Source organism: Phoxinus phoxinus, assembly GCF_949152265.1.
Source record: "Phoxinus phoxinus genome assembly, chromosome: 6".
Classification (NCBI taxonomy): domain Eukaryota; kingdom Metazoa; phylum Chordata; class Actinopteri; order Cypriniformes; family Leuciscidae; genus Phoxinus; species Phoxinus phoxinus.
In genome coordinates, this window is record NC_136881.1 from 5,684,894 (window position 1) to 5,700,306 (window position 15,413).

Consider the following 15,413-nt stretch of genomic DNA (forward strand, 5'->3'; position numbering starts at 1 on the left):
GTGCTGCTGCCAGCTGATGTCACTCGCGAGCGCAGTAAACACTGAGCATGTGACACTGTGCGAGCCTGTAAGATCCACTGTGTGTTTCTGTTTTTTCTAATAATCCATGACGAGCCTCTCCTGACCAAACCCCGTCATCATCATCAACAACACACACAAACAACACTGGACAAGAGACAATGGCGAGCAGACAGGCCTCGGTGTGCTCCTCCTCCTCGGCGGCGGGTCTGGAGGCCTGGTTCCCCGCGCCCGGCAGCACCGTTAGCGCGGAGGATGATCCGGAGCTGCGGCGGCTCCGGGAGCGTCTGCGCGGCTGGCTGTCGCAGTGTGAGCCCGCGGTGAACTGCGCTCAGCGGCTGCTGGTGTGGGAGAGGCCGCTGCACAGCATCATCGCCGCGCTCACGCTCAACACGCTGTTCTGGTGAGAGAGACACGCGAATAAAGCCGTTCATTTGGAAGGGACGGTGTTAATCCTGACGGGTAGCGAGTAATCTGGTTAATCTGCCCGTTAGCAGATGCTTCAGGTCGAAGTTGCTCCGTGTTGCTTGTGTGCAGCTTCGCTACTTTTACCGTGGTATTACTATTACCGTTCTATGCACATGTGGTACTATCATTACGGAATACCATGGTATTTTTGGAGAACCATGTAAATAACAGGGTAATTATTCAGATTATACATTCAAGTACCACGGTATTACTATAGGTTTTAGACATTTGTCATAATTATCACATGGCACATGAATATGGTAGTCACCCTGTACCATAATAATACCACATGATTACTGTGGCATACTAACGTTACCTGTATTACAAAAAGTAATATGGCAGAACCATACAGTCTCGGTATGAGACTGTAATATTATGGTACTTTGATGCCATGATGAATGTTTGCCATATTTATATGGTATTTGCACTGCACTGAAAGATTTAAGAATACAATTATATATGTTCATAAAACTGTGATTGTGTCATGTCTAAAAAACATGGTTATACCATGGTACTTGTTTGTAAGGGGTAAATACCATGGTGTATGATTATGGTTGTTATTAGTCAATTACTGTTTTTGGGCATTTATTGTGGTATTACCATCTATATAATTATATACTGGTCAAACGTTTTGAAAATTAGGCCTACTATCTTACATTTTTCTTAAAAAATCTCAAATGTCAGATATATGTCTCTTATGCTCATCAAGCCTGCCTTTATTTGACCAAAAATACTGAAAATAACAGTAATATTATGAAATATGATTATAATTTAAAATAATGGTTTTCTATACTTAAAAATATTATTTATTTCTGTGATTTTTTTTTTAAAGCTACATTTTCAGCATCATTACTCCATTATTTAGTCTCAGATGATCCTTCAGAAATCATTCTAATGTGTTGATTTATTATCAAAGTTGGATTTTTTTTTTATTATATATTTTTATTTTTGTATAACTTGTGATACTGTTTTTTTTTTCAGGATTCTTTGATTAATAATTGTTTAAAAAAGAACAGCATATATTCAAAATAGAAATATTTTGTAACAATATGCACTACCGTTACAAAAGTTTGGAGAGTATTTTTTTTTGTTGTTGAAAGAAATGAATACTTTTATTCAGTAAGGATGTGTTAAATTGATGATGAAAGCAAAAGCAGCAAAACTGTTTCCAACATTGATAATAACTCTGTATCAAATCAGCATATTAGAATGATTTCTGAAGGATCAAGTGACACTGAAGTAATGATGCAGAAAATTCAGCTTTGCATCACAGGAAACCATTATTTTAAATTGAAATAATATTTCACAATATTATAATATTATTAATAATAGTAATGTATCCAAACGTTTGACAGGTAGTACACACACACACACACAATAAAAATAGTTATCTGCTTTTACTTTGCAGGTAATATAGTACATTTTCATAGTGGATGTTACAAATGAGTTCTTGAGTTGTTTTTATAATTGAATGTGAATATTTAATAGATGTATGTGTGTTTTAGGCTCCTGACGTCCACATCTTTGAGACCCCTGTTCCTCCTGAGCGTGTCTCTGATCGGACTGACTCTACTGGAGAGATGGAAAGACAAGCTTCCACAGATCACTGGTAATGCATGGATACACTGCACTGTGTTTGGATTCAGAGCATCTGAAACTGCGCCGACCCTTGAACTATGTTAGACACTATTACTGTAAAACATCTACATCTGTGTTGTCACGAAACGTGGAGGGATTGCAAAACTAGTCTTAGGGAGCCTAATGAGTGATTAAAATGCTGCTTCACTTTACATTGCCTGCAAAAACATGATGTACAGGTGAAACTTGAAGATGTTTAATATGGTGCAAAAGTTCATTTGTTTCAGTAATTCAACTTAAAGGGTGAAACTAATATATTATATAGACTCATTACATGCAAAGTGAGATATTTCAAGCCTTTATTTGTTATAATGTTAATGATTATGGCTTACAGCTTATGAAAACCTTTTCACAATATTCTAATTTTGAATTTGGGGTTTTCATAAGCTGTAATCCATAATCATCAAAATTATAACAAATAAAGGTTTGAAATATCTCACTTTGCATGTAATGAGTCTATATAATATATTAGTTTCACCTTTTAAGTTGAATTACTGAAAAAAAAAACTTTTGCACCATATTTAAATTTTTAAGATCTATAAGAATATAATTATATAAGGCTCAGGCATCCACTTTTTGTTGCACGGGCCTCTTTTATTTAGTCCTCGCTCATGTGTGTCCTTCTGTTCTCTACAGTGTGGCATCCAGAGGCGCCTGTCGTTGAGCGGTATGTGTCTTGAATAATCTCTGCATGTCTCAACAGCACCCCCGTCCCATAAGTGTGGACTGCTCCCTTTCATATTATCACCTTTGCTGTATGTTAAGATTGTTTCTTTAATACATTTGCCGTAACTGTGCAAGTTAATCTGCGCATGTTGTTACAGAGAAGCGCTAAGTGAGCAGCCGCGTCTGTTAAGCGTTGAGGAACTCAGCCATCACCTCGCCGAGAGTTTCCTCACCTTCAGCCTTTACATCCAAGAAATGCTTCAGTACAAACGGCAAAACCACGGCAAGGTGGGAGAGGGATTCTGTAACGTAAAAATAATTGAAATGTGCTTTATTCACCCTAATGTCATTTCAAGCCTGTATTACTTTCTTTTTTTCTGTTGAACACAAAAGGAAGTTTTATTTTTAATTTAAATACTTCTTATTTTCTCAAGTCTACACTGCTGTTCAAAAGTTTGGGGTCAGTATTTTTTAATTTATTGTAAAGAAAGTATTATTATTTTTTTCAGCATAGATGCATTAAACTGATCAAAAGTGACAGTAAAGACATTTTAAAAATAACTAAATATATCCTATTTCAAATAAATGCTGTTCTTTTGAACTTTCTATTCATCAAAGAATCCTTAAAAAAAAAAAGAAATCTCACGGTTTCCACAAATATATCAATTTTGAAAGCATTCAAGCTGCATAACGAAATCAGCACATGATCATGTGACACTGAAGACTGGAGTAATGATGCTGAAAATTCAGCTTTGATCACAGGAAAAAACAACCTTTTATAATATAGTCGAATAGATCAGTTATTTAAACTTGTAATAATATTTCTCAATATTAATATTTTTACTGTATTTTGATCTAAAAAAAAATGCCGCCTTGGTGAGCATACAAGACTTTTTTCAAAAACATTATAAAAAAATCTCCCTGACCCCAAACTTTCAAACGGCACTGTACGTCCAGAAAGTGTTTACTGATCAATCTTTCTGTTTCATCTCATCAGTTCTGCATCATGATGTGTTCGGGATGTTTAATGCTGGCCATGGTTGGACATTACATTCCCGGGATTATGATCTCCTACATCATATGTGAGCAGATTTCCCCTCTGTTGTGTTTGTTTATTTCCATATATTACTTTTACACACACTGCTGCCATTTTACACCAGCTACTCAAATTATGCAACACAAACTATTCGAGTCCACCTCTGCACTTACTGTACTTAACACTCGGGTTATATTTTGCATTGCTATTGTATTGAAGAAGCAAAATAAAAAGAGAATTATATTACTCCAGAAGATATAGCCAGCAATTCCGTTTGTCTAGGTTAATAATAAAATGCAGTCACATTAAATACGGAAATACAGTAGTCTTTATACTACAAAATCTACACACTACTACAACTCAAACATGTGTCAAAAAGTAGTAGTGTGTCTTCTCTTTTTAAGTGAATCTCAAGTACATATCTTGGACACACACACACACACACACACACACACACACACACACACACACACACACACACACACACACACACACACACACACACACACACACACACACACACACACACACACACACACCAAATGGAACTAATTTTGGGTCATTGGTGAATATTGAAGACTTAACATTATATATATTTAATCATGTCATATTTCTAGGTACACTACACTGTTCGAAAGGTTGGGGTTGGTAATATTTACTGTAAAAAAAAGTACAGTAAAAACAGTCATGAAATATTATTGCATTTTAAAATAACCGTTTCCTTTATTAATATATTTTACATAAGTGTAATTTATTCCTGTGATCAAAGCTGAATGTTCAGCACCATTACTGCAGTCTTCAGTGTCACATGATCCTTCAGAAATCATTATAATATGATGATTTGCTGCTCAAGAAACATTTCTGATTATTAGCAATGTTGAAAACAAGTTGTGCTGCTTCATATTTTAGTGGAATTTCTTTTTATATGATTTTTTTTTGGCGAATAGAAAGAAAAAAAACGGCATTTATTTGAAACAGAAAACTTTTGCAACATTATACATTTCTTTACTGGCACTTTTGATCTATTTAATGTGTCCTTGTTGAATAAAAATATTATTTAAAGAAAAAAATAATCTTATGATTGAAGGGTAGTGCATATAAAAGCATATACTTTTCTTTAACTGTTAATTTTTACCTAAAGAGTGGTAATATTATGTGAAATTATTTAGAAATGTTTTTGCACATGAGAAATATAATGCCCCCAGGCGTGTGTGTCGAGGTTATCTGTGTGTGTCTGTGTGCTGCATTAGTGCTGAGTGTGCTGCTGTGGCCGCTGGTGGTCTACCATGAGCTCATCCAGAAAATGTACACCGGACTGGAGCCCATACTGATGAAACTCGACTACAGCATGAAAGGAGACACACAACGCCGCAAATACGACAAGAGAAGTGAGAGCGTTGCCTTTAATTAGTGACCTAGGCTGCTAACGTTTCCTTTTTTATTCTTCAGAGCCCAAAATAAAAAGTCTTAAGGCTACATTATGTACAGTTGCATGTTGGGTTAGGAATTCAATTTTAAATAGTGGTATATAGTAATAAACAATAAAAAAGTGTTGATTGTTAGTGCCGATATATTGTGTGCTGCTTCTGCTGATATCACAGTTATGGGCTGTTTACACAGAAGGCTGTTAGTGTTTCACTTCCTGTTAGACTGCTCAGGAAAAAGTGTGTGTGTGTGTGTGTGTGTGTGTAGAGCTGAGGAAGGAGCAGGAAGAGGGCGATGAGCCGAGGGCAGAGACGGAGAGCGAGAGTGAGGAAGAGCTGTCCTGCTTCGCTCCCACTGTGAGTTTCCTCTCATACAGGAGGCTTAGTTTCAGGGGTCACACCTTAACACTATATCCCGTCTTTCTTAAACGGGCCATATTCCATATTTAATAAATAGACAGTGCTGGGTAGTAACTGATTACATGTGATCTGAATTACATATTCAGATTCCAAGAATGAACTACTTGAAATAAGACCACAGTTACTTTATAATTGATGTAATTCTCACAATGGCAGTAAATTATTTGTAGTTTATTGATTCTCGTTGATATATTCTGATATATACATTCATAAGGTAAAAAAACTTATTTACTTAATAGCATTTCATTAAAATCACGAACCCCAGTCTGGAAAACTCTGACATATATGTAATATGTTGTTGAAAACAAAGAATGGAATATATTTCTCTTTCTCTTTGTATTTTTATATCTACCAAGTGATCTAACAGTAATCTACCCAGCACTGTTAATAGAGCTGCATTATTCTGAATAATTATGATTTGAAATGTAGGTTCTGACAAATTGTTTATTGCTGCAGTAAAAAAAAAAAAAAAATTACCAGATTTTTTTATTTATTTTTATCTCTGTGAACGAATGATTCAATGACTCACTCATAATGACTTCACTTGCTTCCTTACTGGATGAATCAGCATTTTTCAACGAATCTCTTGATTGAATGATTCAATGACAAATACTCTTTTAACACGCACCTGTCGCCACCTACTGGTGCAACCATGTAATTGATACAATCTTTATTTGAAGTGTCAAGTTACTTTCTAAAGGGGATTTACTGTATTTTGATCGCTACGATAGACATCAGTGTTTATATCCCAACTATAATCTTTTATAAATGTGTGTGGTTGGAAAGAGTGGCTTGTGAAGCTGTTTCATATCTATACATGACAACTGTGATTCTCATGTCTGAATCGAGATTGTGATCTTTCAACGATAAATCGTGCAGCTCTAATATTACAGTTTGGGGTCGTAATGATTTTTGATAAAATGTTTTTGAAAGAAGTCCCTTATCCTCAGCAGGGTCACGTTTATTTGATCAAAAACTGTAATATTGTGATATTTAAAATAACTTTTCTTTTTTATATTTTGGTAGAAACCATGGTAAAAAAAAATCTGGATTCTTTGCTGAATGGAAAGCAAATTTACAACAGCATTTATTTGAAGTAGAAAACTTTTGCAATATTATAAATGTCTTTACTGTAATTTCAAATAATGGGTCTTCTCTGAATAAAACTATTAATTGTAAATCTTCCTGAGCCCAAGCGTTTGAAGGGCGGTGTGATTGCAGCCAGTGATTGGTTCTCTGTTGGATCAGGTGGACGTGAAGACCACGGCTCTGGCGATGGCCATCACAGACTCAGAGCTGTCGGATGAGGAGGCGTCTATACTGGAGAGTGGAGGATTCTCTGTGTCCAGAGCCACGACACCACAGCTCACAGACGTCTCTGAAGGTACCAGTGCTTCTAGTGCACCACACTCTGAAAACCAGCTGTTGAGCACTATATGGGGAGGCTTCAGACCTGGAGCCGGTAGATATAGGACCCAAACAGTTTTACGCCCCTGTTGTTCCTGATGCGTCCAGTAGGGGGATATACTGCGAAATAACATCATTAAATCGACGCTAACACATTAATAACCCGTCCATAGACTTGACAATTTTGTGTTTTTTGTTCATTTAAGTATAAACGCTACAGTGTAGATCTGCACCGATTAAAATAGAAAAATAGATGCAGATATTCAGTCGGTGTTCACTCTCTTCACTCAGCCTACAGAAGACTTGTTTTTGTGAATTGAAAAATTAAAAATACACATAGTTGGATCAACTACGTGTTATGACAAGTAATGATATGACCTACTGCAGTTATAGGCCTACTCACCGTATGTTTTTATATGGAGACTAAGTGAAATATGTTGTTGTGAATTTATATAAAGTTACATTTAGATAGGCCTATTAACCATATTTAGACCATTAGACATACAGTACCGTGTAATCATATGGATCCTCGATTTAATATCTGCTGTACTATTCTCTATTGGTCGTCATACAGATACAAAACAGTGTCCTACATACGTGGTAAGATAAATTTAAGCCAGATCGTCCTGAACTTTTAGGTAAATTCTGGGCAAGTTTCATCTGCATAAAGACAGAACCATCCAATGGCAAAACCTTTAAACTCAAAGGTTTCTAAAACAAATAATATCCTCGAGTCTGTTGTAAAGAACCTTTAATTTTTTATTGACAATGTAATATTGTATTGATTTGTGTAGCCTAATTCAATCTCTTTTGATGTCCGTATACCCCCTTGTTTTTTTTGTTTTTTTGTTTTTTCCCTCTTCTCACTGTTAATGTCTGTATCCTTTCATTTTCAATACAAAATAAATAAATTAATTAATTTAAAAAAAGATTAAAACATACCTCAATTCGTGTCGCTGTACAGCCTCCCTCTACTGGACGCATCAGGAACAACAGGGGCGTAAAACTGCTAGGGGCGTAAAACTGTTTGGGTCCTATATCTACCGGCTCCAGGTCTGCAGCCTCCTTATACTCGTTGAGCAAGCAAATTGATTGTGTACTTTTTTGTGATACAATTTTCAGGATTCTTTGATGAATGGAAAGTTCAAACTAAAAGTTTGTTTTTTCTTTAAAGCTGCAGTCTGTAACTTTTTTGTGTGTTCAAAATTTAAAAACTGTGTATACAGAGAATGTCTAATAAGGGGAGAACTGCCACTCTCGCTACACTTCCGGCTTCTGAACTGGTTGCAGTTCCACTCTGGCTCCATATGAGGGCGCTCACAGGACGAGTGCAGAATGAATGGAGGTCTATGGAGCTATACCCCTCAAAATACACTTTACTCAGGATATAATTTTTTGTCTAGTAATTTGAATGTTGTATTCGAAAGAAGATGCAAAGAAATTACACATTGCTGGGTGTTAGGTTTTTTAGAGTCACTTATTTGCTTTAAAAAGTCTTTTAAAATGTCAATGACCAGAGATACTGCTTTACGGCAATCCTTCAGTCACTTTGGTGCTTTCGCGCTCTGCACTTTCTTTTCTCTCGAGGCATCGCCAACACAGCGGACACAGGTAAACACACAACACAGCGGACACAGGTAAACACACAACACAGCGGACACAGGTAAACACACAACACAGCGGACACAGGTAAACACACAACACAGCGAACACAGGTAAACACACAACACGGCGGACACAGGTAAACACACAACACGGCGGACACAGGTAAACACACAACACGGCGGACACAGGTAAACACACAACACGGCGGACACAGGTAAACACACAACACAGCGGACACAGGTAAACACACAACACGGCGGACACAGGTAAACACACAACACGGCGGACACAGGTAAACACACAACACGGCGGACACAGGTAAACACACAACACGGCGGACACAGGTAAACACACAACACGGCGGACACAGGTAAACACACAACACGGCGGACACAGGTAAACACACAACACGGCGGACACAGGTAAACACACAACACGGCGGACACAGGAAAACACACAACACGGCGGACACAGGAAAACACACAACACGGCGGACACAGGTAAACACACAACACGGCGGACACAGGTAAACACACAACACGGCGGACACAGGTAAACACACAACACGGCGGACACAGGAAAACACACAACACGGCGGACACAGGAAAACACACAACACGGCGGACACAGGAAAACACACAACACGGCGGACACAGGTAAACACACAACACGGCGGACACAGGTAAACACACAACACGGCGGACACAGGTAAACACACAACACGGCGGACACAGGTAAACACACAACACGGCGGACACAGGTAAACACACAACACAGCGGACACAGGTAAACACACAACACAGCGGACACAGGTAAACACACAACACAGCTGACACAGGTAAACACACAACACAGCGGACACAGGTAAACACACAACACAGCGGACACAGGTAAACACACTACACAGCGGACACAGGTAAACACACAACACAGCGGACACAGGTAAACACACAACACAGCGGACACAGGTAAACACACAACACAGCGGGCACAGGTAAACACACAACACAGCGGGCACAGGTAAACACACAACACAGCGGGCACAGGTAAACACACAACACAGCGGACACAGGTAAACACACAACACAGCGGACACAGGTAAACACACAACACAGCTGACACAGGTAAACACACAACACAGCGGACACAGGTAAACACACAACACAGCTGACACAGGTAAACACACAACACAGCGGACACAGGTAAACACACAACACAGCGGACACAGGTAAACACACAACACAGCGGACACAGGTAAACACACAACACAGCGGACACAGGTAAACACACAACACAGCGGACACAGGTAAACACACAACACAGCGGGCACAGGTAAACACACAACACCGCGGGCACAGGTAAACACAACACCGCGGGCACAGGTAAACACACAACACAGCGGACACAGGTAAACACACAACACAGCGGACACAGGTAAACACACAACACAGCGGACACAGGTAAACACACAACACAGCGGACACAGGTAAACACACAACACAGCGGACACAGGTAAACACAAAACACAGCGGACACAGGTAAACACACAACACAGCGGACACAGGTAAACACACAACACAGCGGACACAGGTAAACACACAACACAGCCGACACAGGTAAACACACAACACAGCGGACACAGGTAAACACACAACACAGCGGACACAGGTAAACACACAACACAGCGGACACAGGTAAACACACAACACAGCGGACACAGGTAAACACACAACACAGCGGACACAGGTAAACACACAACACAGCGGACACAGGTAAACACACAACACAGCGGACACAGGTAAACACACAACACAGCGGACACAGGTAAACACACAACACAGCGGACACAGGTAAACACACAACACAGCGGACACAGGTAAACACACAACACAGCGGACACAGGTAAACACACAACACAGCGGACACAGGTAAACACACAACACAGCGGACACAGGTAAACACAACACAGCGGACACAGGTAAACACACAACACAGCGGACACAGGTAAACACACAACACAGCGGTGCACAGGTAAACACACAACACAGCGGACACAGGTAAACACACAACACAGCGGACACAGGTAAACACACAACACAGCGGACACAGGTAAACACACAACACAGCGGACACAGGTAAACACACAACACAGCGGACACAGGTAAACACACAACACAGCGGACACAGGTAAACACACAACACAGCGGACACAGGTAAACACACAACACAGCGGACACAGGTAAACACACGTGCTAGAAGAGTTTTTGGTCATTCTGGTCCCGCTTCGGATGCCACGATGCCATCAAGCGGTATCTCTGGTCATAATCAGTCCTTCACTGACCAATCAGCGTTCATTAGCAGAATGCTAGCGTGTTATGGGCAACAACAACTCAACCTGTAAGAAATCGAAAGGACGTAAGTACTCGTTCATTCAAGTTTCGACCTATAACCCATGTTGAACTTGCAAAACCTGCAATCAAATCTGAGATTTCTTAACGGCAATCGGGTGAAAGAGACAAATTTAGCCGTCTAGCTCCATAGACTCCCATTCATTTTGCACTCATGGGCGATCGCCCCCTGTGAAACTAACACCAAAATTCGGTACAATAGGACTTAATAGGGAGTGGGCAGGCTCTCCGTAGACGGGCTCTGATATAACCGAGTACATCATTCATGAATCCATTTTCCATATCGTGTTTTTGTCTTATCCTGAATCACTATTATACATTTATATTGCATTGTATAATATTATATATTTTACAGGTGCTTTCTTTCTCTTTCTCCATCGCTATGGTACACCTTTAGTAAGTGTTTATATTGGGACTATTTTAGACTGGTTCAGATCGGGACCGCTGTGGAGTAGCCCAGTCCCTGAGTCGCCATAGACATAAACACAGAGAAGTAGCTCCGGCTACAATGTTCTTCCGCAAGACACATACAGTTTTTTAATAACCACTACTAGAGCGTCAAAAGTTTAGTTTTAATTAGAAATCTTTTGCAACATTATAAATGTAAATGGTAAATGGTAATTTATTGTGTCCTTGCTGAATAAAAGTTTTTTTTTAAACAAAAAAACATTTGAACGGTGAATGTACATGTATATAACGTTGTATATAATAACATATTTAACATATTTCATAAGATTCTGTTTCTGATTCTGTTGAATTATACCTTAAGAGTGGTAAAATTATGTGAAATAAATTGGCCTAGATATTTATTTGTTTAAACATCATAATTTAATAAACAAAATAAAAAATGAATGTCAATGCTGCAGTTTCAGTGAAAGTATTAAGAAAAAAAATGTAAATGCAAGTATACAGTATATTAGAAATATTATTATATTAGAAAAATTCTCAGTAAGTCCAGACTGTCTGCAAATAAATAAATAAAACCTCAATCATAATTTTGGTTACATCAGATTCAGATTTTTGTTGAAATTTGTATTTATATGTACAATATGTAAAAGCATTCTTGTACAAATTCAAATGTGTAAATCTTTCATTAAATCTTTTTAATGTAAATTTGAGTAAATCATTTATAAAACATTCTTTCTTCAGTATAAGTATGTGCGTAAATGTAGTGCATTTATCCGAAATATAATTAAATAGTTTAATTCAGTTAACGTAATTGAACTGTTTTGAAAGTGCCACTGAGACACACAGTTTATACTTTTCAGGGGAATCAACCTCAGAATGACTGTCTAATAATTCTTTGAAATGGTTATTAACGGCGTTACTCTGTTTTCACCAGCAGACCTGGATCAGCAGAGCGTGCACAGTGAACCGGAGGAGGCGTTCACTAGAGACCTAGCCGAGTTTCCGTCAGTGGACGAGATGCCTTCTATTGACCCGGGTCTCTTCCGCTTCCCGCTGGGCGTTCTGGGGTCTGAGCGGGCCGGAGCATCTGGATCCGAGCTCCAGGAGGAAGCCCTGTCTCCGGCCAGCCTCCTCATCCAGCACTTAGCATCTCCGCTCCACTTTGTCAACACGCACTTCAACGGACATGGACAAGCAGCGGGGGCAGACCAAAGCAGTGTGGGTACTGAGAAAGAGAGAAGGGCACTGGAGCCCGCTAGGTCCCTGGAAGCACTTAGCGAGGAGATAGTGACCACGGCCATCTCTACCGTAGTGCAGAACACTCTCTCAGCCCTGTTGAGGTCAACGGAGGCCAACGAAGGCTCATCCATGGCTTCGTTCCTTCCCACCGAAGCGCCTCCTTGCCCGATGGAATCGCCCCTCGTGTCGCCGTCCGCCCAAGAAGCCGGCGAGCAGGACGAGGACGAGGACGCTGACGTCACCGAAGCGAGCACCGAAGAGCAGCCGGATGTCACGCTCGTGCCCACGGAAGAAGAGGACTTTGAGCTACTGGACCAAAGCGAACTGGAACAGATGGATGAGGTGTTGGGCCTTGGTGTTGATGGACAGGAAGTGGGCGGGGCTTCCGAAGACACGCCCCCAAGCAGTCATCAGCATGCAGACCAGCAGGAGTCCTAGCTTCCCGTCACCTAAACTGTTTTGTTTTATTTATAGTCCATGTAGATACCATATACTGACACATGATTTGTGAAAGGGAATGTCGCAGTCAACTATGCCTTTTTTGTTGTTTTCGGGAGTGAGATCACTGTGATCGTTGGTGTGCTTTTGCTTCCTGAGCAGGTGAATGTCGCGTCTCGCAAAATGTACGACAAATCCTAAACGCGCTGATGGTAGTAACAAGGTTTATACAGATCCAAATAACCTTCAGTCTCAAATCAAGCCACACGGATTTCAAAAGCGACTTAAAATAGACGTACAAGTTTTAATGGTTTACTGTATGTATATTTTGACCAAGAGCCCTCTGGTTTATCAACAGGGTTTAATGCATCGGGTCACGAGAACACCAGTTTTATCTGCTTGTAGGGCTGGTAGGTTAAGGAGAGGATGAGCAGGATACGACTGCAAATTCTCAATGAAAAGTTGGTTATGGCAAAGATTTCTTGTCATAAGAATAGCTAAACTAATATATTCTATATTATATACCTACGAAGTGGATGGACTTATTTATTGAAATTGGTTAGAGTGAAGAATAGTTTACTATTAAATATGTCTCGGATAAATAATAAAGTTGCTGGTATACAGAACTTAAAAAGTTGCAGTTAAGTGTAAATCAATTTCTGAAAATTGTTTTGAAAAATTAATATTGGATTGTCTATATATATTTTTTTTTTTCTTTGAGGTATATATCACTTTCTTTTCTTTTCTTTTTTTGCACAAAAGTGACCGTGAATGCAGCATAGCGTACTTTAGCCAGCAGAAAAATTCCCAGTTCATTGTGCCCCCCCCACACACACGTCATGTAGAAGAATTAGGAGTCTAACCCTAACCTTCATATGTCCATATTCAGGTTCAATATATTATAATTGGATGCACTTTTGAAATTTTGTTGGTCTGTACATGCTCAAATTTTGCAGGACTTTTCCCGGATTTTCATAACCATGCCAAATTCAAAAGTTTGGGGTCGGTAAGAATTTTTTTTCCCTCCAAAGAAAATTTAACTTTTATTCAGCAAGGGCGCATTCAAGTGATGTGAACTTTCATGCTGTTGTGCTGCTTAATATTTGACACTAATAATATAATTGTTACTTGAGCAGCATGTACAATTATTTTTAATTAAATAAATGCAAGCTTGATGAACATAAGAAACTTCTTCCAAAAAAAAAAAAAAAAATATTACTGACCCTAAACTTTTGAATGTATTGCATTGTAAAAATCACATCAAGTGGTCACAGATTGCCTGAGATATCATTTAAACGATAAACTAAATCTTTACTGTACAAAGCTAGGAAGGAGTTCATGCATGAGCTTGACTGAATTATTTCCCCTTTTTTAATTGAAATGAACATTTATAAGAGGGGAATCCTAAGAGAATGATTGAGCCTTATTTCTATCTTTATAAGATGTACTCAATATGTCATCAAGGTAATTCGACGACATAAAGCTCAAACAGCATATTTGGGATTTATTTTTAAAGAATTTGATTATTATTTAACTCACTTCAGGTTGGTGGAGAGTTCCTGCCTCAAGTGGAGGAGTTCAAGTATCTTGGGGTCTTGTTCACGAGTGAGGGAAGGATGGAACGGGAGATTGACAGACGGATCGGTGCAGCTTCCGCAGTAATGCGGTCGATGTACCGGTCTGTCGTGGTGAAGAAAGAGCTGAGCCGCAAGGCGAAGCTCTCGATTTACCGGTCAATCTACGTTCCTACTCTCACCTATGGTCATGAGCTTTGGGTCATGACCGAAAGGACAAGATCCCGGATACAGGCGGCCGAAATGAGCTTTCTCCGCAGGGTGGCTGGGCGATCCCTTAGAGATAGGGTGAGGAGCTCGGTCACTCGGGAGGAGCTCAGAGTAGAGCCGCTGCTCCTCCACATCGAGAGGGGTCAGCTGAGGTGGCTTGGGCATCTGTTCCGGATGCCTCCTGGACGCCTTCCCGGGAAGGTGTTCCGGGCACGTCCCACCGGGAGGAGACCCCGGGGAAGACCTAGGACACGCTGGAGAGACTATGTCTCTCGGCTGGCCTGGGAACGCCTCGGTGTCCCCCCGGAAGAGCTAGAGGAAGTGGCTAGGGAAAGGGAAGTCTGGGCATCTCTGCTTAGACTGCTGCCCCCGCGACCCGGCCCCGGATAAGCGGAAGAAGATGGATGGATGGATGGATGGATTATTATTTTGTCTTCATGTCAGTGTCAAAGGT

At 39.9% G+C, this 15,413-nt stretch overlaps 1 protein-coding gene across 2 annotated transcripts; it reads left to right on the top strand.

The window, feature by feature from the left end:
• Window positions 1-5: 5 nt before the first annotated feature.
• Window positions 6-14,498, top strand: retreg2 (reticulophagy regulator family member 2). 2 transcript variants are annotated; one of them, XM_079616432.1, is made up of 9 exons: window positions 6-421; window positions 1,992-2,095; window positions 2,761-2,791; window positions 2,949-3,078; window positions 3,788-3,872; window positions 5,077-5,214; window positions 5,519-5,607; window positions 6,919-7,054; window positions 12,433-14,498. In XM_079616432.1, exons 1-9 carry the CDS (start codon window positions 180-182, stop codon window positions 13,173-13,175), a joined length of 1,698 nt encoding a protein of 565 aa, XP_079472558.1. In that variant the 5' UTR covers window positions 6-179; the 3' UTR covers window positions 13,176-14,498. The 2 variants fall into 2 exon arrangements, with proteins under 2 accessions (XP_079472558.1, XP_079472559.1); XM_079616433.1 differs by having other exon boundaries at window positions 12,436-14,498.
• Window positions 14,499-15,413: the final 915 nt, after the last annotated feature.

Coding starts and splice junctions, on each gene's coding strand:
- retreg2 (XM_079616432.1), top strand. CDS start 180: ATGGCGAGCAGACAGGCCTCGGTGTGCTCCTCCTCCTCGGCGGCGGGT. Junction 3,873..5,076: donor TATGATCTCCTACATCATAT/GTGAGCAGATTT, acceptor GTGCTGCATTAG/TGCTGAGTGTGCTGCTGTGG. Junction 5,608..6,918: donor TGTCCTGCTTCGCTCCCACT/GTGAGTTTCCTC, acceptor CTGTTGGATCAG/GTGGACGTGAAGACCACGGC.